This window comes from Pseudonaja textilis, chromosome 1 (genome assembly GCF_049901715.1).
Source record: "Pseudonaja textilis isolate UNSWEBS1 chromosome 1, rPseTex1.2, whole genome shotgun sequence".
NCBI lineage: Eukaryota > Metazoa > Chordata > Lepidosauria > Squamata > Elapidae > Pseudonaja > Pseudonaja textilis.
Window position 1 is genome coordinate 38,447,006 of NC_141990.1, and position 27,250 is coordinate 38,474,255.

Below are 27,250 nucleotides of genomic sequence, written 5' to 3' on the forward strand. Positions count from 1 at the left end.
TCAAAACATTCTCAAAGATCCATCTCACCCTGGGAACCCTTTTTTTGAACTATTACCATCTGGCAGATGGTACAGAATAATAAAAACAAGGACAAATAGGCTGAAAAACAGCTTCTATCCCAAGGCAAGTAGCTCTTTTGAACTCTGCTGTATAGTGCAGTGCTGGTATGATGTCGAGGGTTTTCGGTTCAATGTGTGAAAGGTGAAGGATGTGTGTTTGTGTTTATTTTCATGGTCATGATGTGCACTGAAGACGGTGTTTGATTTCGTTGTACGAAGTGCAATGACAATAAAGTAAAACTAAACTAAACTAAATTTCTGCTAGATATTCAGGAATAGCTCCAAATCATAGGTAGGTGGGTTGATGGAAGGAGAGTTTTTCAGAAGAACTGCACCAAGAGAGAGTTACAGCTGAGCAGAAAAGAAAAAGTATGCTGTATTCTGCAGTCTTCCAGCAGAGCATTGCGGACACCTGGTGGCTAATCATACAATTACATGTGGCAGAATAAAACTATTTCACATTCATCAACTGTATATTTTGAATTAATACTGGTAGCTAGATTAAAACAGGTGGGTTAGGTCTCCCAAAGATAGCAAGGTTGCCATCTAGCTAAATAAAATGTGTCCATACTGATTTCCACTTCTGGACCAGAACATAGATTTAAGAAAATCAATAGGGAATATTCTTCATAGTTAGGGCTATGCATGCCTCCTGCCAATTGTTGTAGTACCAATTCCTAGTAAAGAGCAAAGAGCTACCAGGGCCCCATTTCTAACATTTAGCTTTCTTTTCTTTAAGAGTTCTCTGGTTTTGGTTTCTTGCAAAGATACATAAAGAAATATGTAGTTCACGCCAGGGATGGGATTCAACCGGTGTTACTACCGGTTTGGTGACTACATTTTGCTTGCGCATGCACGCCAGATGCACACTGTGTGCGCATGCTAAAAACCTTAAGCTATGCCGACCGGACAGCTGGAAAGCACTGCACGCAGCCGTGCAGCATTTGAAAAGCCACTTTTTTTCCTGCTTTTTCAACCTCAGCTGAGCCGCGGAAAGCAGCTGAGGTTGAAAAAGCAGGAAATAAAGGACAGGTAAGAGCCCGGGTGGGTGGGTGGGTCAAATAGCAGCAAACACAGAACCGGTTTGGTGTCTGCTGTTCTTCAGAGCTACTGGTTCCATAGAGCCGGACAGAACCAGTAGCATCCCACCCTTGGTTCATGCTCTATTGAGATGCTCAATAAGGAGCAGTTTTCTTATGGTTGCTCTATAAGGGTTTGCAATTTTTCAAACATTTCATCTATTCTGATATAATAAATTTGGTAATGTCTGAGCAGGTTTTTATTCATTTATTTATTTTATCAAAATTTGAAACCACCCATCTCTTACACAGAGGGAGTCTGGGAGGTCTATATGGACTGAATTGAGTTTTGTGCCCTTTTTACTTTGAAGGGGACTGTTTATCAATTAACTCTTTCCCTCCCATCATCTCAGTCCACACCTCCCTCCTTCTCTCTCTCTCCCACCTCCTCTCTCTCTCTCTTCCTAGGGCACCTCCCCGTTTTAATCCTGGGATGATTCTTCTTTCTTTTTTGTTGGGAAAAGGTGTGTGTAAGTATATGTGTGTATGTGTGTGCACTTGTATATGCAGTTTGTGTGCGTGTGTGCAGGCGCATAATTGGGGGTTATTATTTTATTATTTTTCTTTTTATTCTTTTTATTTCTTTTATATGAAGTTTTCTTATCATTGTAAGCCGCCTTGAGACACCATGTGCAAGTAGGCAGCAATGAAAATTTTCTAAATAAATAAATCATGATACCGGTAGTCTTCATAATTGGGCCCAAATGTTCTGTGGTAAGTGAGACAGTTAAGTGAGTTTTACCCCTTTTTATGCCCCTTCTTGCCACATTTGTTAAGTGAATCACTGCAGTTGTTAAGTTAGTAACACAGTTGTTAAAATAATCTGGTTTCCCCATTGACTCTGCTTGTCAGAAGGTCACAAAATGACCCTGGAACACTGCAACCATCATAAATCTGAGCCAGTTGCCAAGCCTCTGAATTTTGATTATGTGACCCAGTGGTGGGATTTAAATTGTTTTACCACCGGTTTGGTGGGTGTGGCTTGGTGGGCGTGCTTTGCCTAACACGGTGTGCAGCTTTTCCCACACCAGCTGAGACCTGCAGCGCCAATCAGCTGAGAGGATAAAGAAGAGAAAAGCACAGGGACGGGTCAGAGGGCGGATCCTGAGCTTTTCTCTTCTTTTTCCTCTCAGCTGATTGTTGGAGGATTTTTTTCCCTTCTCTCAGCTGATTTTTGGCTTTTTTTAAACTACCAGTTTGGCCGAACTGGTCCAAACCAGTAACATACCACCACTGATGTGACCACAAGGATGCTGCAATGGTTGTGAGAAAAATGGCCATAAGTCACTTTTTTCAATGCTGTTGTAACTTTGAATGGTCACTAAAAGAAAGATTGTAAGTTGAGAATTATCTGTATCCATGCACATTTACATGCTTTTTAAGAGTGGGGAATGTTCAGTTCATAAGTGAAGTTTTGTATTATATAGAATTTCTAGATGAGTTTATATATATATATACATACATATACGTATACATATATACATATACATATACATGTGTGTTTTCTTAAGTTTTCGCGGGTACTTACATGAATGGTATTCAGCTTTGTTCGGGTATTTTCCTACGTCATTATAGTTGTGCTTTTAAAGTTGAAGCAATGTTTCGGCAGAATCTCATCTGCCATCATCAGGCTTCTGTGTTGTGTTCGTCTGTGAGTCAGACTTTTACAGTTGTTTCAGTTTAAAATTTGGGGCTAGCCTACTGCTGTGCCAGAATGCTTTTTTCTTCATCCTGATTGGTTGGGAGTCTTGGTCTGTGTTTATTGGTCTTGGAGTTTGCTGTGTTCTGCTTGATTGGTGTTTCTAATATCTTCTGTCTGTTTTGTGGCTTTTTGTGTGTGTCCTGATTGGCTGGCAACATTGTGTTCCTGTATTGGAGGCTTTTAGTGCAGCTTGGCTCCGAGTAAATGGACGGCTATCATTTGTTAGGAAGCTAGGTTTCAACTGGGTGCCTGGTTGGGGTGTGTTTGAGCTGGAGGTATCTGGGGGGGATCTGTTTGTGCCCAGGTGTTTGCCTGGCTAGTGGTGTGGAGATTTTTTTGTTTGTGAGTGCAGGCTTTCAAATAATTGACAGTCTGGTGGAATCATCTCTTCTATTCATCCTTTCAGGTCTTTTTTCAATCTCTATGGCTTCTCTGATAATTCTGTGGCTGGGGTTTTTCTATAGTGGCTAGGGTTTTGGTGCCATTGAAGTTGATGCTATGACCTGTGGCTTTCATGTGTTGGACTAGTGAGGAAGTGTGTTCCAGCTTTTTTACTGCATGTTTGTGTTCATCCAGGCGGGTACTTATTCTTCTATTGGACTGTCCAATGTATGTGGCCAGGCATGATGCACAGGGGACTTCATATATGCCTTGGTTTTCCAGGTCAATTTTATCTTTGGGGTTTCTAAGGATGGCTGCTATTTTTCTGTCTGTTTTGAAGGCAGTCTTGATGTGATGCCTGTGTAGTATCTTACTGATTTTGTCTGTAGTACCTCTTATGTAGTAGGGCAGGACAGCTGTTCCATAGGTCTGTTCATCTTCTAGGTCTCCATTACGTCTCAGTGTGGTTTTTTTGTGGATCAAGCCAGTGATTTTGCTTTTGTGGAAGCCATTGGCTGTCAGTACTTTAGTCAGGGTGCATAGTTCAGTGTTTATGTGTGTCTTGTCTGCCAGGCGTTTGGTTCTAGCAAGTAGTGTTTTGGCCACGGAGTTTATCTGGTGGGATTGGGCATTGAGGTAGCGGTTGGTGTGTGTTTTCTTCTGGTATATGGTGTGTCCTAGTGTGCCATCTGTTTTTTTGTAGAGTAGTACATTTAGGAATGGTACAAAAAGCCACAAAACTCTGAAAGCATGAATAGAAGAGATGACTCCACCAGACTGCCAATTATCTGGAAGCCTGCACTCTCAAACAAAAAAATCTCCACATCACAAGCCAGGCAAACACCTGGGCACAAATAGACTCCCCCTGATACCTCCAGCTCAAACACACCCCAACCAGGCACCCAGATGAAGCTTCCTAATAAATGATAGCTGTCCGTTTACTCAGAGCCAAGCCGCACTAAAAGCCTCCAATACAAGAAACACAATGTTGCCAGCCAATCAAGACAAAAAAAGCTACAAAACAGAAGATAGTAGAAACACCAATCAAGCAGAACACAGCAAACTCTAAGACCAATAAAAACAGACCAAAACTCCCAACCAATCAGGATGAAGAAAAAAACCATTCTGGCACAGCAGTCGGCTAGCACCAAATTTAAAACAGAAGAGGCTGTGAAAGTCTGACTCACAGACGAACACTATACAGAAGCCTGATGATGGCAGATGAGATTCTGCCGAAACGTTGCTACATCTTTAAAAGCACAACTATAATGATGTGGGAAAATACCCGAACAAAGCTGAATACCATACATATAAATGCCTGCAAAAACTTAAGAAAACACATACATACATACATACATTACCCATTCCTTTCAGGATCTTAAAATTAGGCTTCACTTCTCTTTTGTATGACATATTATGAACTACTTAATAGGTTACTTACTAATTAATTACTTTCTAATGTATTCTGTGTTGGTGAAAATGGCTCTTTTGGATCTTATCCAATTCTATAATTGCTAATTTTATTATTTCTGTGTTTCTTGCTCTTTTCTAATGTTGATTCTCTGATGAGGGACATGCTCTGAACCCTTTATCTTAAAAATACATCTAGCAGATAATTAAGCAGCTCACTGCAAAAATATCAAATCCCTTCTCAAGGAATTGAACAATGCAACCAACAGCATTCTGATGATCTTGTCTTGGCACCTAACCAGAGTGAGAAAAGGTTAACCTTTAGATGGGAGACTACCAAGGATTACCAGCCCTTCAGGTAATACAGTATTAGGAAGTGAAAAAATCTTTCCGGAACAAAGGAATGGTAAATGTTACCTTTGTTATCAGGAAACCTACCTGTGTTTCCCCAAAAAATAAGAACTTGCCTTATACAAAAAGGGCACCAGGTCTTATTTTGTGGGGGGTGTCATCCACTGTCTCACATCACTTGCACGCATTTCCCCGGCCTCCTTTTCACTGTCAGAAGTCTTCAGGAATTTCTTCTGCAACCAGCAAGGCCTGCAAGGCTTTTCTGAAGGCCTCTGTAGCCAATAACCGAGCTCTGAAGCTTTGTTATCAGCTGCAGAAGCCTTCAGGAAAGCCTTGCTGGCTGCAGAAGAAATGGGCTGGCAAGGGAGGTGTTGGGAGTGAGAGGCCTGGCTGCAACTATCCAAAGATGAGTAGTAGGGCAGATCCACCCACCCCCATTACCACCCTAGCTTTTCCTGTGTACCCTGGAGTGGGTGGGGTCTTAATTAGGGTTTATTTTGGGGGGGGGCAGGGTTTATATTGGGTGCATGTGTAAAAATCAAGCTAGGACTTACTTTCAGGATAGGTTGTATTTTCAGGAAAACACAACATATGGATGTGGATGTGAAGTCACCAAGCATCAAACTCAATCAGGAGGAGTATTACCCCATGTTATGACCTTTCTTGCCATAGTAAAGTAAAACACTGCTCCCGTTAAATTAGCAAAACAGTTATGTAAATCTGGTTTTCCCATTGTCTTTGCTTGTCAAAAAGTCACAAAAGGTAATTACATGGATACTGCATGTCAAGTGTTTCAACTAACCATACCAATAAACTCCAAGACAATCAGTTCCTCAAGTTCCATTTTATTAGAGTTGTCATATTGGCACATTTGGGAAAACCCGAATCTGAAAGTTTGAAGTTTTCCCTTCCCAAAAAAGAAATCAAAGATCCATCCCCTGCACCGATCAGTCCATCACATGGCTCAATCAAATCTTCATCCCAACTGGAGACATCCACCCAGTCACTCCTCTGCAAGTGCAGGGCAATATGTCCTTGACTCTCTGAGAAAGAATGTTGTTATGTCTAATCTTCTACCCTATTATGAAATCCTCCCTCCCAAATTTTCAGGCACTGAATGTAGCAGCCTCAAAGCTTCCAAGTAAAAAATGGCTTCCAAGGCTGACACTGCAACTATCATAAATACATCCAAGTTTTCATCATATGATCATAGGAATGCTGCAATGGTTGTAAGTGTGAAAAATATTTATGTCACTTTGTCAGTGCTGTTGTAACTTTGAATGGTCACTAAATGGATGATTGTAAGTCAATGACTACCTGAAATGACATCAACATATATGCATGCATACTAAAACAGTAGCATTTGTACTGTTTTTATAGATTTATAATACTACAGATATTGGTACTGGCAATTTGGTCATTAAGTGAAGTGGTCTTTAAGTGAAACCATGGTTGTGCTCATGATCTTACTTCAGTGTTCCTTTGCTTTACAGAGAACATTGTAAATGCACAGACTGGTTTCAATATTACTTATTTTAATCACTGTCAAAACTGAAAATAGTCACTGTACAAGACAGTCAATAAACAAGGACTACCTACATTCACAGACAAGGCAATGCATACTAATGTTCTCTTACTAGCCCAATGAAGGTGGAGGTATTCCTCACTTAATGGCACTACCTGGGACCCACAACTCCATTGCAAAGCAAAGTAGTCCTTAAACAAGACATCATATGACTGCAACCTGTGACTGTCAACTCATAAAACATTTTGTATACACATTTTATAGTTGTCAACAGAAAGAAGGGGGGAGTTTCAAAGAGCAGGCAGCAGTGTGGAATCAAAAGTATATTCCATTCATATTTTCTTCAAAGACTGATTAGATGACTGAAGCTTCTGCTGCAAAAAAAAATGTAATTGGAGAGCATGATTGATGACTCTTGGCTATGGACATGTTTCGTTGTATGATACGCCCAGAGGGGTGAGGGGAAAAGCAGGATCAAGGGTGACAGAGACATATCTCAGAGTTGGCTACGCCCAGGCAAATGCTAGCATGTTAACTGCTAAAAATTCCTTTGTAGTTTTGGGAGTGTGGCTTGAGGCTCATGATTTGAGTAACTGCTGGAATCCTGACAGTGACTACCTGCCAGTTTTCTCATTGACTTTGCTTGCCAGCTAGGAAGACTGCAAATGGTGATCACATGACCGCATGCAACCACAAATGCTGGTAGTGGCCAAGCTCTCAAAATTGCAACTGTAACCACTGGGAGACTGTTGGTTGTTAGTCCAAGGACCAGTCATAAGTCATTTATTTCAGCGCCATCATAACTTTAGTCAGATGTAACTTGGAAGAGTCGAACAGTTTACCACCTCAGAAATCAGCAACCCACTCCTCTCGGAAAGAAAGTTGCTTGAAACCTCACTTCAACACTTAATTGCATGTGTTAATGCTAATTTTTCATGGAAAGTATTGATGTAGCGCATGAACTATTATGTTGATTTTGTAAACTTTTGGTAACTTAAAAATATATGTTCTAATTTGAGGGGGGTAGGCATTTTCCACATCAGAAGATATTTTGTAATGTTGATATCATGATGAGAGACTTCATCAGTTGGTGGAATAGCAAAATAAATAAAAAATATCACAACACTTCAAAGCCATAAGCCCAAATTAACTCTTAATTACCTTTAAAAATCTATAAAAGTAATTTCAGTGCTTACATTTCTCCATGTGCAGATATAGAAGGAATCCTCAGTATTCCTCGTGAGCTTAAGGATAAACATGTTTTATCTCACAAATCTTAGTGTGCTCGATAAACAGATCCCATGAAAAGGAGGAAGCCCAAACTGGGATTAAGACTTCGATTGCGCTATCAGACCAAACAGAAGGGCCATCAGGATTGGTGTTAGCATTACTTGTCAGGAAGTAGCAAGGTCTTTGAAGCAGTGGCACCACAGATAGGTGAAGTCAGAAGCATCTTGACATATTGCAATAGAAGTCACATCCCCAACACATTACCATATATCTCAGAGGAGCTGAATTTGTGGCCCAGTGCTGTTTTATCCTTCTGACAAAAGCTGGAAGGAACTATTGGACACTGCTATTTTGAATCCAGAGAAAGTTGGGTGAAGTTAAAAATAAATTATGGCCTATGTATGCTGTAACCCCTAACAGTCACACATATTTTCAAATGGGGCGGGAGTGCAGTTTACAGCGAAGTTTTGGCGGGAGTTCCTAAAGCTCCTAAACGTTCAATCTTGACAATCTTGAACTATCTTCCATAGTTCCTACATTATAGTTTAAAGATTCCTAAAATTATTGATAAATTATGGGCTTAATACATTTTTTGAATCTGCAATGGTACAACCCCACTCATAAAGCAGCAATTAAAACACTTGCATGATTTGGGCAAAGGAGGAAAGTCAGTTATATTCATTGGCAAAAGATAGTCAACTGAAACATCAGTATAAAATAGAAATAAAAATACACAAGTTCACCAATAAATTATTTCATGTTTCTACATCAAAACAAACATTTTATATATTGTAATAACAAAGAGCAGAATACCTTTACATATATTAAAATTACCGAAAGGCATACTATTTGCACAGCAACTTCTAATTTAGTTAACATCAGGACAGGATGAGTCGTCTTCAATTCACAGGAGGAATTTTACTTTTTGTGTGCAAGTGTGCACCTCAATAGGTAAATAGATCAGAGGTGGTATTCAGTGGGTTCTGACCAGTTCTGGAGAACCGGTAGCAGAAATTTTGAGTAGTTCGGAGAACTGGCAAATACCACCTCTGACTGGACATTTTACAGTATCCTTCCCCTGCCACGCCCACCAAGCCACACCCACAGAAACAGTAGTAAAAAAATTTGAATCCCACCACTGAAACAGATGGTATTTTGTATTATGTTGCCACTTTAGCTTCATACTTACTTAAGCTAGAAATCATACATAAAATTAATGAGATAAAAAATTATTTATATCACAGCTACCATAATGTGTGTGAATTTCTCTTCCCAGACATCTTGATAATTATTCCACAGGCCATTTGGAGGCAACAGATTATTTGCTGTAGCCTAAATGAATAATCTGTTGCCTCCAAATGGGAAAAAGTTTTCAAGCAATGTTGTAGAGGAATTCGAAATTCTCTGGAAGCTTTATCGATTAGAAAACAGACACACTTCCCAAGGTTGCCAACCGCTACACAATCTTTCCTGGTTGTGCAAGTACAAGAAATTGGATGATGGGTTTTTAAGGCATACACTGAGTCGTGTAGCATTATAATATATACTATACATCAGTGTTTCTCAGTCTTAGCAGCTTAACAATTAATTGTCTGGACTTCAACTTCCAGAATCCCTCAGGCAGTTGAAGTCCACATATCTCCAAATTGCCAATGTTGAGAAACACTGCTATATGCTATTTTATTTACGGTTTGTGTGAATTGGAAACTGGCCACCTCAATATATGAACCAAGAATCTTCTGCCACATGCAAGATACCATAGCAAACCAACAAGAATTCCTTCACAGAAGAGGAAATGTGAAGATAGTTCACTGAAAACAGAAATCCCCCCTATTTTATGTACATTATTTATGAAGGCTTTGATATGGGGGGGGGGAGTAATGATTTGGGATAATTACAAGCATGAGAAAGATTACAGTAAGTTGAGTAGTTTTACATATAGAACTCAGTAGCATGCTACAATACAGGTTTTAAAAAACATGTATTTGCTTCACCTAAAATGAGATGGTGCCAGATGATGGGTGAATTCAGTTGCAACTGAATTATCTTCTTAAATGTTAACAGTTTGGGGATACAAATTCCAGCTCATGTCCTTTCAGTGGTAGTAGTTGCTGAAGGCATGCAAAATATACAGCAGTGTAGTGATGAAGGCAAAGAACTGAAAAAGGGGAAAAATAGCAACATTATTATTCCTATTCCCAATGCAAGTTAGCACATTAGACTAGGAATAGTTCTAAATTCAGTTTCAAAATGAGTCAAGAACTAACTTTACACTTGTTTCTCTTTCAGCTACCCAGCTTGCTGGGTTGTTGAAGGGTAAAATGAAGGTGAAGAAAATCTGAGCAAACACAGAAAAAACCAGTTTTGTTACATAGTTTCTAATTTTCCAGGCTCCTGGCCTTCAAAGGTGTTAGCATCATACAACTTCTATTTTTTGTAGTGACATGCAAGCTGTAGTCCCTCCCTCCAAAGAACCCAGATGTCAAAGAGCAGACCTTCCTAATGAGCCATGAGTTTCTTTGTATATCTGTGTGGCCTGGGAAGCACATTAAATTTACCATTAACCAAAAGGAACATGCGGGATGAACAAACCATCTTATGTTGGCAATGCTTCTCTGATGCTCAGGGCTTCCTCTCCAACATTCAGACTCCTAGTTCTCTTGTTGAGTTAAACTCCTACAGTCTAATGGAGTAGTTTAGCTTGCAAGTCCCTTTCACTGTTTACACTCAAAACCTCCTAATCCCTATCCTGAATTAATTACTTTGTTTATCAGTTTGAGAAGTTATAGAACATCTGACAAGTCTGTATATTTTATCAACTCTTGCTCTGTATTTTCTTGCCTTGTTTAGCCTACAACCTTATGCTGAAACCCTAGAAACCCTAGGCTTCTTCCCTAGATAAGTGATTATTATAAATCCAATACTAAATAGGTAGAGTTAGACATGCTTAACCCATAAAGCAGACCATGTGCTATGTGAAAGTTAATACTGCTTAATACAAACCAAAAGTTGTAATGTAGTTTAATTTAATTTACTCAGATTAGGCTGGGGGGGGGCTCACAGTATAACAAAGATGTTTTTTAAAAATCAACAAAAACAGATGAGAAGAGAGAGAGAGAGAGAGAGAGAGAGAGAGAGAGAAAGAAAGAAAGAAAGAAAGAAAGAAAGAAAGAAAGAAAGAAAGAAAGAAAGAAAGAAAGAAAGAAAGAAAGAAAGAAAGAAAGAAAGAGAGGGAGGGAGGGAGGGAGGGAAGGAGGGAGGAAGGAAGGAAGGAAGGAAGGAAGGAAGGAAGGAAGGAAGGAAGGAAGGAAGGAAGGGACATGTACATGTATTATAGGGACATGACACACGTATTATAAAAATAATATCATTAAGTTTAACTTTTTTTCATTTCAACAAAATTTCATTGATAATTTCATCAACTTTCATCTTAAGGAATATTTTGGGAGATTTACAAATACTTTTTGATACATGTGGAAATCTTTAAGTCAATTTAAATGTCCCTGTTGTGATGGGAAGTGGATTTGGGTGTTGTTTCCCAAAGAAAAAACACTTTTTACCCAGTTTTGGGTAATTTATCCAGGTTCAGGAAGCACTGATTTAATGCAAACAACAGTTCAGAACAAAGATTATCTAGCTTGTGGCCTATGAGTTGACTTGTATCTATTAGGAGCTTCCTTACAATGGCTGGACTTAAGACTTAGTACTTCCTTCATAAAAACAGCATAGCATGCATTTAAATGAAAGAGTATTAGGATGGGAAACAGATGAAGCATCTGAGCAGATAAAGGAAGACTTTTTGAAGTGTTAAGCCTAGCAGGGGCTGCCCTGCTGTTTTCATTCTGGTTCCCGCAATAAAATGTCACCAGCAAGAACTGAAATGTGAGCTTTCAAACAGAAGACGTAGTTGCTCAGGTGATGTGAGGTTCTTACCGTGGCTGCAACATTGAGCTGATAATAGAGAGGGATATATTGAGGTGGCACTTCAGTCTCTGAATGGATTGTTGCATTTGCCTGCAACACAGCAGCACTCAGATAAAAAATGCCTGTGGCTCCATGATAAAGACTATCCTAAAAGAAGAGAGAAGTAGATACGGACAGTGTTAAAAAAAAAAAACCCAAGAAGGAAATGTGGAATTCTTCAACCTCTATTCATTATTATGCAGTAATTGCACATGAAGTACGGACCAAATCATTCTGGTAAGCAGCCCATTCATGATCTGAGAGTATTTACCCACTTCAAATCTCTTTAAGCTACAGGAGTTGTTGCCACCTTACCAGAATTCTCCAGGATTTAAACTGTTTATGGAAGCCAAATAAGTAACTCAGGAGGAGGAGAAAGGAGATGACAAAGGAGCTGATCGAGACGTACATGACCCATCCTTGCAGCAAAGGGAAATAGACTGTGGTAGCTGCTACAAGGATCCAAACCCAGCAGCCAAAGATCTGTCAGGGTGAAAAATGTTGAAGTACAAATGATTAGCATTAAACTTTTTTTTACCCTTCAGAATGGCTTAGTCTCTGATTTATGCTTGCATTTATTTATTTGATTGATTGGTTGATTTATACATTTCATTAAAATGTCCTCTGGAGCAAAAGGCTAAAGTACAAATAATAACACCATGTAAAATCATCTATCTTAAAACAGCACAGTAAACACACTGACAGCAACACATCCATGCACAAAATATCTAACTGAAGCTTAATTGGACAAGTGTTGCATATGTAATCTTAAAACAGACGTCTCAAAACTTAGCAACTTTAAGACTTATCGACTTTAACTCCCAGGCTGGAGAATTCTGGGAGTTGAAACCCACAAGTCTTAAAGTTGCTAAGTTTGTGGACCCCCGTCTTAAAAGTTAGCAGGATGTTGCACCAATCATTGTTGAACCATCTCAGGGTCTGAAAACTGAACATATATGAAACCAATTCCAGATGGGCACCTTTCTATATCCTTTTCCAGTATTATATTGGCTACATAAGGAATGGTCCTCAGGACGAATAAGCATTTATATTATTTAAATAATGAATTGAAAACATTTGCAACATCAGAAGGGTTTTTTTTTTCTCCTAAGAAACTTCTAGTCCAAATTAAAAATAATTCCCTTGGGTGAATAATATGTGCATATACTGTGGTTAATATGAAGTGGACAAAGTGCAGAACCACCAATAATTTTTCAAAGAGGGCACAAAAGAGAATCAGTCCTCATCTCTTTCTTTGTTTTTTTTTCTTTGAATAAAAAAACAACAGAGCAAAAACCTTTTTTTAAGCTAATTCAAGAACAAAATAAAAACAAATGCACGAGAGAGGAGGAAAAATAAACTCGAGAATGACCACAGTGTATTTATATTATATGACTGCACATTTAATCCTAAGGAGGAATACGAATATTTTAAACAATGATGTTCAATATTTCCATCCTGAACAACATATAGTACAAACTAAAATAATCCATTAAGAAAACTGTTGTTAAAAAAGTAAAACCTGAAGAAACTACTTTGGGAAAACCCAAAGGTGCTTTTTCAAGAAGCAACAGGATTTTCTAGTTTTTCTTTGAAGACATTTCCCCACCATCCAGTCAGAGCTGAAGAAACTTCTTGAATGAGGAGCAAAACGTCTTCAAAGAAAAAAAAGGAAGTCCAGTTGAAAATGCACCTTTGAAAAAAACCATGACCTGGATGACTGAGAATCTCCATAGACACTTGGGGAGAAGGGATTGTCAGTTAAATCAGAATGTCTGTTAAATCCAGTTTTAAATAAATAAATGTCACTAATTTATGTCACTTGTGCCACTGGGTCATCATTTACACAAGTGACATAAATGGATGCAAATTCCATTGAAACATCAATTATGGAATGGTATTGCATATAAATAGTCCAGTCTGCTTTGGAAATTAAAATGTGAAATAAAACTGAAGTCTGAAGAAATGTGCAAAGTAAAATGTTGTCGTTTACATTCAAATTCCCCTAAATGGAAGTCTGAGGACTTGAGACTTTTGGCCTATAGCTAATATTTGGTGACCAGCCTGGACTATATATATTCTTCATTGAAAGGTTTTATCAGTGTTCTATGCTGTGCGATGTTATCTGCACAACATTCTTTGTTATGCTTTTTTGATGATATTTTTGATGTTAGGTCTTTAGATGTTAGGTCTTCAGATATGATAGAATCTAGAAATGTGAAGGTCTCTACTGATGATTCTGTGTTGACTAATATTGTAAGAGATGGTGATATGGGAGGTTTCTCCTAACATCTACCACCATTTCTACAGTTTTGAGTGTGTTCAGTTCCAGATTGTTCCAGTCACACCACGAGGCAAGTTGTACAACCTCCTGTCTGTATGCGGATTTGTCATCTCGAATGAGATCAATCACTGTTATATCATCTGCAAACTTCAGTATTTTAACAGATGGATCATTTGAGATGGAGTCATTGGTATATAGGGAGAAGTGGAGAAAGCACACAGTCTTGGGGGGTGGCTGTGCTAATTGTACAGGTATCAGATCACTGGTAGTATGCTACCAGTTCGGCCCGATTTGGCTGAACCAGTAGTAAAAAAGCTTCCAATGATCAGCTGAGAGAAGGATCAGCTAAGAGGAGAAAGAAAAGCACAGGATCAGCACTCCCACCCACCTGTGTTTTTCTCTCTTTTTTCTCTAGTGATCCTCTCAGCTGATTGGCGCTGCAGGCCTCAGCTGGTGTGTGGAAAGCTGCGTACGCACATTAGGTGCACGTGCACGTGATCACCGAACCAGTAGTGGAACAGGTAGGATCCCACTGCTGTATCACATGTGATTCTGTCTAGCTTCACCTGCTGCTTCCTGTCTGTTAGGAAGCTTATGATCCACTTACAAGTGTGTTCAGGTACTGCTAGCTGCTTTAGCTAAGTTAGAAGAATGTCTGGAATGATGTGTCAGGGTATATTCATGAACTGGAATAGAGCTTAGTAACAAAGTCAGCCAATGAGTAAGCATGGCAACAGACCAGCCAACAGGAGCTTACAGCCTTGGTGTAGTTTGGCTCTGTGTGCTTTGCTGAGAATTGAAACTGAAACTAGGCTTGCTTGCTAAAAGTGATATCTGCTCTGAGCTGCTGCTGCTTGCTGTTGTGTTATGTTACATTGAAAGAATCTATAAATGGTATTGTAAACTTTATTCATATCATTATGTTTATAAATAAGTTAATGATCCTGATGAATCAGTCATCTGTGTGTTTTCTGGACTTGAATTTCTGCTGCAAACTCTAACATGATGGTATTGAATGCTGAACTAAAGTCTACAAAGAGAACCCTTGCGTAGGTTTTTGAGATTCAAGATGTTGTAGGATGTGGTGCAGAGCCATATTAACAGCATCATCTGTCGATCTATTTGCTCGGTATGCAAATTGCAGGAGGTCTAACAGTGGATCTTTCAGGTGGGACAGCACTAGCCTTTCAGAGGTTTTCATAACTACAGATGTTAGAGCAACTGGTCTGCAGTCATTCAGTTCCTTGATGGAGGGCTTCTTTGGCACTGGGATGACAGTAGAGTGTTTGAAGCAAGAAGGAACACATCTCTAGTGATTTATTAAAGATTCAGGTGAAGATGAGGACCAATTGGTCAGCACAGACTTTTAAGCAAGAAGGAGTTATCTTGTCTGGGCCTGGTGCTTTTCCTGGCTTTTGTCTGTGAAATAGATCTTGCACTTCTTTTTCTGTGATCACTAGAGGTTGTAAACCCAATTGGTTGGGGTCAGTTGTGGCGGTTTGGATGTTGTTGGTTTGTCTGAGATGGGAGTTGTGGAGATAGGTGCAGGGGTGGAATTCAAATTTTGTAACAACCAGTTCCAGTTGTGGCTAGGTGGGCATGGCCATGTGACTGGGTGGGTGTGGCTTTTTTGCAGCCTCCCCCCAGTTTTCTGGGCCTTCTGAGCCTCAGGGGAGCCTCCTGAGGAGCGTTTTTGCTCCCAGAAGGTTTCCCTGGGGCTCAGGAAGGAAAAAAACAGAGAATGGGGGGGCATGCAGCACCACGCTGTGCTCCATTTTGGGGCCTTCTGTGCCTCAAGGAAGCCTCCTGGGGGGTGTTTTTGCTCCCAGGAAACTTCCCTGGAGCCCAGGAAGGCAAAAAATGGAGGGGGAACAGGGGGCGTGCTGCGACCCCCCCCTCCATTTTTTGCCTTCCTGGACCTTAGGGAAGCATCCTGGGTGAAGCAGTATGTAAGCGAAGGGAATCCCGCCACAGCTGATCATAGGAACAGCTGATCGTTGGGAGGGGGAAAAAAGAAATACCTGTCAACTAAAGCGATACTCCTTTGGTCTTTTTAGCTGCCAGAAAAGGGAGTGGGGGAAAACAAGGCATTCTTGAAATGCCTACATAATCACCCTAGTAGCCCAAATTTGTCCGAGCATAAGAAGGTTATTGGAGAATATGATGGATGACTCTTGGAGATGGATGTGTCCCATTGGAGAAGTCTTATCCAGGGGGGGAAGACCAGGGTCAATGAGGAAATGTATGATGTAATTTAGTATCGGCTGCACCCAGCCATGAGCCAACATGGTAACCTCTAATAAATCGATTTTATTTTCTCTGAGATGCAGCTAGAGACTTTTGATTTGAAGGAGGGTGGATTTGTTGGAGGCCTGACAATACCTTAAGGAGTGACTGGGTGGGGAAGAATGCAGTCAGCTATGTCGGGCATGCACGCAATGTTGCACATGCACGATAAGGACTGACTGGGTGAGGAGGGGAGGGGTGGGTGGAGAGGAGCGGAGAGGAGCGGAGCCAGCCAGGGGCATGATTTGCCAGTTCTCCAAACTGCACAGAATCATAACAACCAGTTCTATAGAACTGGTCCAAACCAGTAGAATCCCACCCTTAGATAGGTGGCTGTAGCTTCCTTTCAAACCTGCAGTAAAACACATTCAGGTCATCCGCTAGTTGTTGGTTTCCTTCTGCCTGGGAAGGAGGTTTGCCATAGCCGGTGATATTTTAAAGAGTTTTCCATATGCTTGCTGGTTTATTTGTTGAGAACTGATTCCTTAACTTTTCAGAGTAGCTTCTTTTTGCTGCTCTGATCTCTCTTGTTAATGCATTTCTGGCCTGATTGTACAGCATTCTATCACCTTTTCTGTGGGCTTCCTCTTTGGAATGAGGTAGCTGCTTAAGTTTAGTTGTGAACCAAGGTTTGTTACGATATATTTGCAGGGTCCTGGTTGGCACACATAGGTCTTTACAGAAGCTGACATATGAGTTCACCTAGGTCTACAAAGGTATCTTCAAAAATATTCCAATCAGTGTAATCAAGGCAAGCTTTGCCTCCTCAGTCCAAGTCCTCCCTGGTTTAATTGTTGGTTTTGTAGTTTTAAGTCTTTGTCTGTAAGCAGGTACAAGGTGAATCATTTGTAGTAATCATGGAGTTACAACTCCAGTCACCTTTGTCCTTTGTGTGTTCGATAGAAAGTTAGCTTCATGACTAATGTCAAAATGTTTGGTTTGATCTATCTCCTTGATTATGAACAGCAAGACAAATTATGAGGGGGCGGGGAGCTGTATGTCACAAATGTATAAAAAATTGCTTAAAATTGTAATATACTTTATATTTTTTCTAAAAATGTTAAGGCATTACAAATCTTTTATTTAAAAAATAATAAATATTTAATATGACTTATTCCATAGAGAGTAAAGCAGTCTTGCAAGTATATAAATAATTGTGCTAAACAAAGGGTGCTCTTAGCACCTTAAACAACAAAATCCATCATCCTCATCACCACCATCTGTCACCATATTCTGAGCAGCAGGACAATAGTACATTTTTTGTTCAGTTTTGTGCATATTTATTGTATTCTCCTTTTAGAATTGTGATCTAAATAATCAACATATTTCATGTATGTATGTATGTATGTATGTATGTATGTATGTATGTATAAATTTGAATTCCAGTCTCACAAACAGCCTGCTTTATCCTTATTCATTTTCCACTCATCTTGATTATGATTGGGAAGGGTAGACAAATGACATCATAGGCATCAATACATCAGTGCAAATGATGCTATGACATCATTGTGGCTTATGCTAGACCTCTGGCTGACTTAAAATTGCAATCCTGTCTCTCCGGACAACAGTTGCATGTATTTGCCTTTGTGTACAAATTCTATGTAAACATGCATAAAGTTGTCTGTAGATGAACCTACCTATAGTTCCCTGCTAAACACACATGTTTCTAAGCTCTCATGAATAGAATTGTGTTACATAGGCACCTATTCCACAAACCTAGCCAGATTTAGTATTATAGTTGTTTTGGTGGATGTCACCCATGAGTGATATTGACTGCCTACTTTCCCTTTGTGTCATCAATAAGCCATTTCAACAAATCCACATTAAAATAACAGTCAACTGCAATGGTGATCAATCAGACCAGAAGGCTACCTAGTCCAACATTTTCTTCCTGTTCCAGCATTTCCATAAGAAATAGGACACACTAACATTTTCCTTGTGATTTCCAGCAATTAATATTAAGAAACATGTCACTATTCATTTCATAAAGAGGAAGAGGGAGAGAAAATGTAGGATAAAGATTAAGTCTAGGAAGGCTTCTCCAAGAGTTATAGTGAACATGTGGCAGTCTAAATTGATTGTAGAACAGGACATAAATAGTTTCCCAAAAATAAGACCTGTGCCCAAAATAAGCCTTAGCATGTTTTTAAGTGTGCACTAATATAAATCCTGCCCCCCAAATAAACCCTACTTAAGAGCCTGCACAGTTGACCACCCACCCATTCCATCTGGTTGTTCACAGTGCCATGGCCATGAGGCAAGGTGGAGGATGCAGCTGCCCCACGCACCCCAAACCAGCTTACCTCAGGGCCCCTGCAGTCAGGCTACCCATGCCCAATACCTCCCTTGTCTCGTGACTGTGGCACCAGAGATGTCACTCGGCCTCCTGCTCTATGCAGCCATGAGCAAGTAGAAGAAGTGGGCCAGTGGCCACATTGGGGGCGATAGGGCTGCTGGAGCCACCACCGTGAGGTGGGGGAAGGTGTCAGGGCATGGGTGGCCTGGCTGCGGGGCCAGAGATAAACCAGTGTGCAGCACATGGGGCAGCTCCATCCTTTCTGGCCTCACAGCAGTGGCACCAGTGCACCGCATGACCTCCTGCCAGCCGCAAGCAAGCAGAAGTGTGTCCCATATATGGAAAAAAATAAGACACCCCTCCCCCCATAAGTCCTGGTGCTTATTTTGGGCCTCAAAAGAAAATAAGATCTGGTCTTATTTTGGGGGTAACACAGGTAGATGTGACCTGTGTTTGATCCAATCTTCCCCAATTCCAAGAGGAGATCTGAAGAAAAACTATATTTATAATGGAATTAATGCAAATACAGTTGTCTCCCTAATACTAGATCCTAATAAAACAGATTCCTGGTATTGATAATGTCCCAAGTCCTGTCACTGGCATCTGTAAGTATAGAAAGAAGAAAAACCTTGCTTGAAATCTTGAAGAAGTCAGTATAAGCAAAATTTTGTGTTGAATAGGAGCAGTAATTTGATATCTGATTCTGATCTGTTTTGCACAAAACATCAACTTAGAATCAAACAGAGATCCTTAAATGGGACTTCCTGAAATATTGTATGTATAAAACTAGTCATTGTTCAGAGAAAAGATTATGCATCAGACAAGGAAAAACACCTGTGATTACATTTGAAGGATATGAACAGATTGTGTACTTTAAGGGTCATTAATTCCAAAGAACATAATGGCCCTGCAATTCTCTTTGGGTGTCAGGTTTGTGCATACCTTTTTCAGCATACTTTGTAAAGGTATTTCCAGAAGTACCCAGCCCTCCCACTTCATTTCCAAGAAAGAAAGAAAAACAAAAACTCCACCTGAAGATGTTGAACTCTTTTGATTACCCAGCAACAGGCACACACCCACTGAATGCCAGTGAGCAAGGATCACTGTCAAGAAAGTTAATGCTCCCCCTTGCTGAGAAATTATCAAACAGGTTCTTCAAGATGGAAAGTGTAGGAATATGCACTGAAAATTAAAAGCATTCAAAATGAAACTTCCTCATATTATTTTATATAAAGCCATAAAGCCAAACTGTATTATCTGTCTATGTTGTTTTGTTGTTTGTAAACTGCAAGTTCTTTGCATGGGAAGTACAGTTGCAAATATTATAATTGTGGTTTCTATGCATTCTCCCCCCCAAAATAGCTGGTAAAATATTCACATACACAAATACTATATTGTACAAAACTACATTATAAACTGAACCAGCCAGGTGCAGGTTTCAGTCTATGCTTAGCTATAGTACTACACTTTGTACCAGTCATTTTTCTAAAGCCAATTTTACTTCCCAGAGTTGTTAGAGTAAATCAGTGTACATAGCCTTGAGCTCCTAGAAGAAAGGTAGGATAAAAATTCAATTAAGAGAAAAAAATCTGTCTTCATTGAGCTGCAAATAGTTTTGAGTGCAGAATATTGCTGCTCTGGTGACATCATCTGAGTTGCTTCTGGCCATACACACAAAAAAGTAAAGAAACATCTGGGATCCAGATGTACTTGAATATTTTAAGGGACAGGAAGAAATAAAAAAAGATTTGGAGTAAAGAAAATCAAAAGGCATGTTCCTGTATTTCATCCTAACTTTGATTCCCACATAAGCAGCCATATTTGTCATGGTGTCCTTCATGAATAGCCTTCCTTGCCCCAACACTCAAAGAACTACATTTTTAAAAATATATGTATCATGCAGAATTATGCAATTATGCAATTTAAATCAATCTCTTCCCATAAGCCTGTCATTTAAATCAATTCACCAGCCTTCCATGTTGCTCTCTCATGAAAACTGTCAGTGATTGTGAAAAATAGAAACCCTCTTCCACTGAGCTGCCCATTTTTTATGCCTGATTGCAATCACTGTTATATTCATTGGGTTCTCCTATGCCACCATGGATTTGAAGATGCATTGCCCACATTCAGTAATGGCTTCTGGAACAATATTGCAAATAAGGCATTATTTAACATGTTGTTGGTTTCTTGCTTGCTTCAATCTTTATTCTAAGCCCTCAGCCCAATTAAGTAGACTAGACAAAAAAAAATCAACCCCACAAGAAGGCTAAAACTGCTTTTATAAGATTCACCATGATAACAGAATCTTCAAGTCTGGTTTCAGTGTATGATCCTCACTTTTATACTTCAGTGAATTAGGAAGGTATCTTTCTGTGCCAGTGGTGCTGGTCTATCAGTTCGGCCCAGTCCTGGTGTACTGATAGTGCCAAAGATCAGCTGAGACCGAACTGGTTCTGTCTGTCGAGCTGCTGTTGGGCCCACCCGACCCATACTGACCTTTATTCCCAGCTTTTGAAGCACAGCTGCTTTGCGCAGCACAGCAAATTGCTATGAGTCAGCTGTTGAAGCTACAGGGATTGCAGGAGGTGAGTAGGAAAGCCTCTGCGCTTGCGCAAAGTGTGCATTTGGCATGTGCGCATGTGCAAAGTGTCTGTGTGCCCACCAAGCCACGGCCACCAAACCAGTGGTAAACCTCTTTGAAACCCACCAAATGTTCCAAATGTTATATGGGTAGTTTGGACTTAAAATATATTTTACGGCTGGTTGCCTTGGCAACCGAGATTCATATCTCCATCAAGGTAATCTTCCTTACTATTTACACAATTTTTGCTGAATAGTTTTCATATAAATAAAAATTATACGAGCACTACATGCACGCACACGCGCACACGCACACACACACACAAAACTCCAGTTGAGTTAAAATCTATGCCTCATACAATGAGAATGCAATTAACATAAGGAACATAGTCACTCTGCCATGTTTTACAACTCTTGAATTATAACTTCCTGAAAGTTCTCCAAGTGAAGCAAAATACAAAATGAAATGCCATTACTTCCCAGTGAATTTCATTATCGCACTATGTAATAGTGACCAGTTACTTTGATTTCCTATTTTTAAAAAACGGGACAAATCCCTGAAAGCCAAGTTCCAAAGACTGACAATACTCAGCACTTAACAATCTGAATTCTACTGCATTTAAACAAGGACATTCTATTAGGGTTTGTTCCCCCACTGAATATATGAAATCCAAGATACCAGCTGAATCTTCAAGAGATAACAGTTCTGCATCTTTGTTACCCAAACCTTGATGAGATTGACATAGTACAATATAATTATTTTTTTGTGGCTCAAATCTAGAAACTTACTAGGAGTAGGAATGGGTGAAAGGGCAGAAAGTCCTATTCCTCTCTCTTCCTCTTTTTGCTTCCCCTCAGCCCTATACAAAGTCTGGTTTAATGAACTACACTGAAAGTGGCAATGCTTCCATCTCTCTTCTTTAGGCATGCTATTATTTGGTATTTTTTTTAATGAACTCTTGAATTAATTAATAAATTACTGAATATTCTAAGTTGCTATATAGACCTTCTTGCTGTTGTCCCTGAATTAATCCGCTCTCCTCTTTCTCCCCCGAGAAGCACTTTTAGTTGAATCAATCTTTTTCCAAGAAATCGCATGCCTAGCTACACCTAGCCTGTAAACCAATGCCTTTGGGATTATTGTCTCCACACTTCACTGTTTGAAAAATATTGACCCATATCTTCAGAGAGCAAGTCCTGTATGAACACAATATCTTACTCAACTTTGCAGCAGTCAACCTGAATAATCTGAGAATAATTAGGGAGGGTGGAGGAAAACCAGATTGAATACTGTAATGCAATATTAATATCTCCAAGCTAATCATTCCTTTGCTGAAATAGTTTCCAGCTAGAGTTTTCTGAAAATTAGGAAAAAAGAGTGACATACACCCAAACCACTATCATATGATCAGCTTCATAGTTAGGGTATTATATACTTTACATATATGAATATATAAAGAAGTCTATAAATTTATACTTATGTCCTCATATCTGTAAGTCCTCTCGCTTATGATAATCACTGCATCCCTACAGTCATGTGATCAAAGTTTACGTGCTTGACAACCAACATGCAGTTACGATAACTGCAGCATCCTGGGGTCTTATGAGCACCATTTATGACATTCCCAGCTAGCTTCCAACAAGCAAAGTTAATGGAGAAAGTTTGATTCATTTATCAACTGCATGATTCCCTTAACAACCATGGCCAAAAGGTCAGAGAATCAGGTGCAACTTAATACACATCTTGCTTAGCAATAGAAAATATGGTTCCCATTATGGTTATAAGTCAAGGACTACATGTACTTTAGATTAACGCAAAGATATAACTTTGTGCAGTTAGTATGCTAACTGTGGATAGATGCTTCAACTCCTTTAAATAATTAAAGTGCACATTTTAAGAGCAATGGGAAGCAGATATATGGCATATGCTTTGATGCACAGCAGATCAAAATATGCAATTCTTGATTCATAAAATGCAGTATGGAAAGTTTACCAATCTTCAAATAAACCTTTCATTAACTATGAGCATAATTAGTATAAAAACATATGTGCACAAATCTGCATATATCATACAAGTAACTAGTACCAGGAGTCATCATTATGACTCTATACACTACATGATGTGCAAAACTGCTCAATGTTAAATTGGAGATAAGGATTTCAAAAATTACAACAAAATTAAGTTAATTGACTTACCAGCTCTGGCAAGATTAAGGCATATGGTATCGTTTTAAAAATGGCCAGTCCTGAAGGAATATCTTCAAGTGCTGGGCAGCTAGGCGCTGGTCCTGAAGTTTTGGGATCCATTTCTATTGTCTCTATGTCACTGTTGTTACGATCTTCTATCCACAATTACTTCTGCTGCAGAACTGTTGGCATGCGAAGCTTAAAATAGTATCTAGTGGCACACCCATACAGACGTCAAAGGTGAAATCAGTTCCAGCCTGGCAGGTAGCTGTAGTCATCGTGGAAGAATTTCATACACCACCAAGACTAAGGTAGCTCATCCATAAGAGATCAGAGGTCAAGTATCAATGTGGATATATTTGTGTGTGGTTAAATATCCTTTGGTATCAGAAGGAGATGAAGTTACAGATTCTGACTCTTTCTAAAAGTGTTCTATTTTGAGGCTCAAGTTCTCCTTTGGTTCCATTCTGAAGCATTGCAACTGGGAAATCTTACATATCCTCTAGTCCGGTGTCACTCAATCTTGGCACCTTTAGACTTCAACTCCCAGAGTTCCCCAGCCACCGGTTTCCAAGGTTGAGAAACATTGTTCTACTCCAACCTAAATGGAAGAATTTGGTAAATCATCCCCCCAAAACTGACTATCCAAGTGAGTCTCTATTTTAAAATCTCCAATGGAGCAAGTTGTGTTTTTTATTTTAGGAAGTTACTCCTAATATTGAGCTCATTTTTTCCTTAATTTTCCTTAATTTCCTTAATTTTTTCCACAATTCCTATTGTGGCTGTGGGCTAATCCTACCTTTGTTCAGACCTTGCTGCAGGGAATTTTTGCCTATGAATAATTGAGCTATCTAGATACTTGGCTTCTTTCAATAAGCTCTTTATCTCTTAAGTGCTGACACCTGCTGAGCGTTATTAAGAGGGCCGCTTAAAAAAAAACATGTTTCTCCATTTCTCATCCAGGGAAATATAATATTCTGCCTTTTTTAATCTTTCTCAAAATATTTCATTCTTCAGGAGAGGGGTGGGTGCTAACTTTCTACAGGTGGGTAAATAATCACTGAACTGGTTACTGAACCATAGTACTTTGGTAACAGAGACTTGGTTGTTTTCTCCCCTAGTTACTGTCCTCATATTGCTGATCAAAAGCTTGTTTTTAACTCCAGTGCAAATGAAATTGAATCCCATGCCAAGAAGTTAAACAGTTTACCTTATTTTGTTTCAGCACATTCTTTCATTTTTCTGAGTGTTTTCTCCTTGGGATAGTTCATAGTAAAAGCCTAATAACTGTGTACTAAATTATTCTCAACATTTTAATTATGAAGGTTTATGTTCTTTAAACGAGGATTGCTATGAGGTTTGGTTTATTGGCTGGAGCACATTAGTTCAGGTACCATTCTTCTGTTTTTTTGAGAATAGTATAAATGTTTGAAATACAGATTTAACAGATAATCAGTTGGAAGGGACCTTGTAGGTCATCTAGTCTAACCCCCCACCCAAGCAGGAGACCCTACATCATTTCTGACAAATGGCAGTCCAATCTCTTCTTGAAAGTCTCAACTGATGGCGCTCCCACAACTTCCGAGGGCAAGCTGTTCCATTGGTTGATTGTTCTCACTGTCAGAAAGTTTCTCCTTATTTCCAGGTTAAATCTCTCTTTGTTCAGTTTCCATCCATTATTCCTTGTCTGGCCTACAGGCGCTTTAGAAAATAGCTTGACCCCTTCTTCTCTGTGGCAGCCCCTCAAATATTGGAAGACCGCTATCATGTCTCCCCTGGTCCTTCTCTTTACTAGACTAGCCAAGCCCAGTTCCTGCAACTGTTCATTGTATGTTTTAGTCTCCAGTCCCCTAATCATCCTGGTTGCTCTTCTCTGTACTTTTTCTAGAGTCTCAACATCTTTTTTATAATGTGGTGAACAAAACTGGATGCAGTACTCTAGGTGTGGTCTTACTAAGGCTTTATAGAGTGGTATTAGTACCTCACTTGTATTAATGAGCAGGTGTCCTTCATTTATACTCATCAGATGTAAACACTCTATAAATCTACTTTGATGTAACTGTTTACAAGCCACTGATTTTCCATATACAAAGATACACCCAGAATAGATGTTTGTCATTAATGCATTAAAAAAGTATGCTTCCCTTCAATAAACATCTATAGATACACCCATATAGAGAAAAAAGCATGTACCTCCAAGAAATACTGTAAACCTACCTGCTCATTTTCTACACGTTCCTGCTCTGAGAGGAAGATAAATATACAGTGAAGTGCTTAGCCTAAAGTATGTTTGATTATATACATATTTTAACTTTGTAGTTTGAGGGAAGGAATTTAAGCCTATTAAATTTAACAGTAACTTATTTCCTAACTATTTTAAGAGCAGCACTGACATGTTTGGTTGAACTGATTCCATTGTCTTGCTGTTAATTGATTGGGAACATCTCCAAAAATATGAGTACTTCTAGCTAGTCTTGTTGAACCAGTTTCTTCTCTACAACTATATTTCTGCCTCGGGATCATTATGCAAATTAAGAAAGGCAATTACCTGGAGATCAGGGCAAAATCCAGAGGCGAGTTTCTGAAAGAAGTAATTTATAGGTAATGAAAATGAAGTGATTTCTCCCTCTCTCCTCTACACCAAGGGTCCCCAACCCCTAGGCCACAGCCTACTACCAGGCCACATCCCATTCAGAACTGGGCTGCACAAGTGGCGGACGCTTACACTCACAGTATCACTTGCACAAATGGAGCTGGGCATGCTCACCCCCGCCCCTCAGACAGAACAAATTCCCTTCCCCACCCCCACCCCCACGCTACCCCACGCAAACCAGTCTCATTCCATTCTCAAAAGGCTACACTAGTATCTTTCCTTATCATTCTGGAATAATAAAACGCCTGGCAACACTGAAAAAACAAAAGATGTTGATAAGCCCCTGAAGTACTAACTTAGCAACATAGATATCAGTCAAGTCTACTTCCATCCTACCAAGCAAAAAGCAACGGAAATAGAGGTCGTTCTTGTTTACAGCCATAATTGGTATGGCAAATTGGTCATTAAAGCAGTCGCTATGGGAAACTGTGCTTATCTTACTTCAGTTTTCCTTTGCTTTACATATACGGTATATATAAAGGTCATAAATACAAGAATTGGCCACAAAGTTACTTTTTCATTATTATTGTAGTGGTGGCTATATGAGGCAGACGTTAATTTAGAACTATCTGTATCAATTATGGAATTGTAGATCTTTTGATCAAATCCCCAGAGAATTTTCAGTCACATGCTGGCAACTATGGCAACAAATTACCTTTGGCTCATTATTCAGGATAGCAGCACAATATGGATCTGACAAAGCTCTGAATCTGGCATGCATACCTAAATAATTCAAATTTTAGGATAAATTGCCATTTCTTTTACAATAGATACCTTTATATCTATTCTTAATATTCCAAAAGGGTAATATTAATAAAATGTTACACTCTTGCATTTTTCAGATTTTGCCAGTGATTAAACATCATCTTCTTCAGTTACATCCATTTATAAACATCAAGGCATGTTCAGTTCATATATGTTTAGAGCAGGGCTGTCAAACTCGCAGCCTGCAGACCAAGTGTATCATGCGTTGGCCATGCCCACACCCGATTTAGCGAGGAGGAAAAAAGTCCCAATAGGTCACGTGACACTGCCATGATGACATGAGTTTGACACCCCTGGTTTAGAGCAATGTCTGTAACAGATTCAACTCTCATACTTATTTAAGATGATTCTTAAGATTTACTATAATTTCTGACATTACTTATTTGTCTCACATTCAGTGTTAGTTAATTGTTTAGATACCAGCATTTCTCAAATGAAATTTGCTTAATGTAAAGAAGTATAAAGGAAACAGGAAAATATTTGAATGAAAAAAGATAA

The 27,250-nt window shown here is 39.4% G+C and overlaps 1 protein-coding gene across 1 annotated transcript; it reads right to left on the reverse strand.

Annotated features, from left to right (window-relative positions):
* Positions 1 to 8,387: 8,387 nt before the first annotated feature.
* On the reverse strand, positions 8,388 to 26,074 carry MALL (mal, T cell differentiation protein like). Its single transcript, XM_026695939.2, has 5 exons — positions 25,552 to 26,074; positions 23,344 to 23,935; positions 12,017 to 12,184; positions 11,672 to 11,809; positions 8,388 to 9,896 (listed from the first exon to the last, which is right to left on the reverse strand). Exons 2-5 carry the CDS (start codon positions 23,452 to 23,454, stop codon positions 9,834 to 9,836), a joined length of 480 nt encoding a protein of 159 aa, XP_026551724.1. The 5' UTR covers positions 23,455 to 23,935; positions 25,552 to 26,074; the 3' UTR covers positions 8,388 to 9,833.
* Positions 26,075 to 27,250: the final 1,176 nt, after the last annotated feature.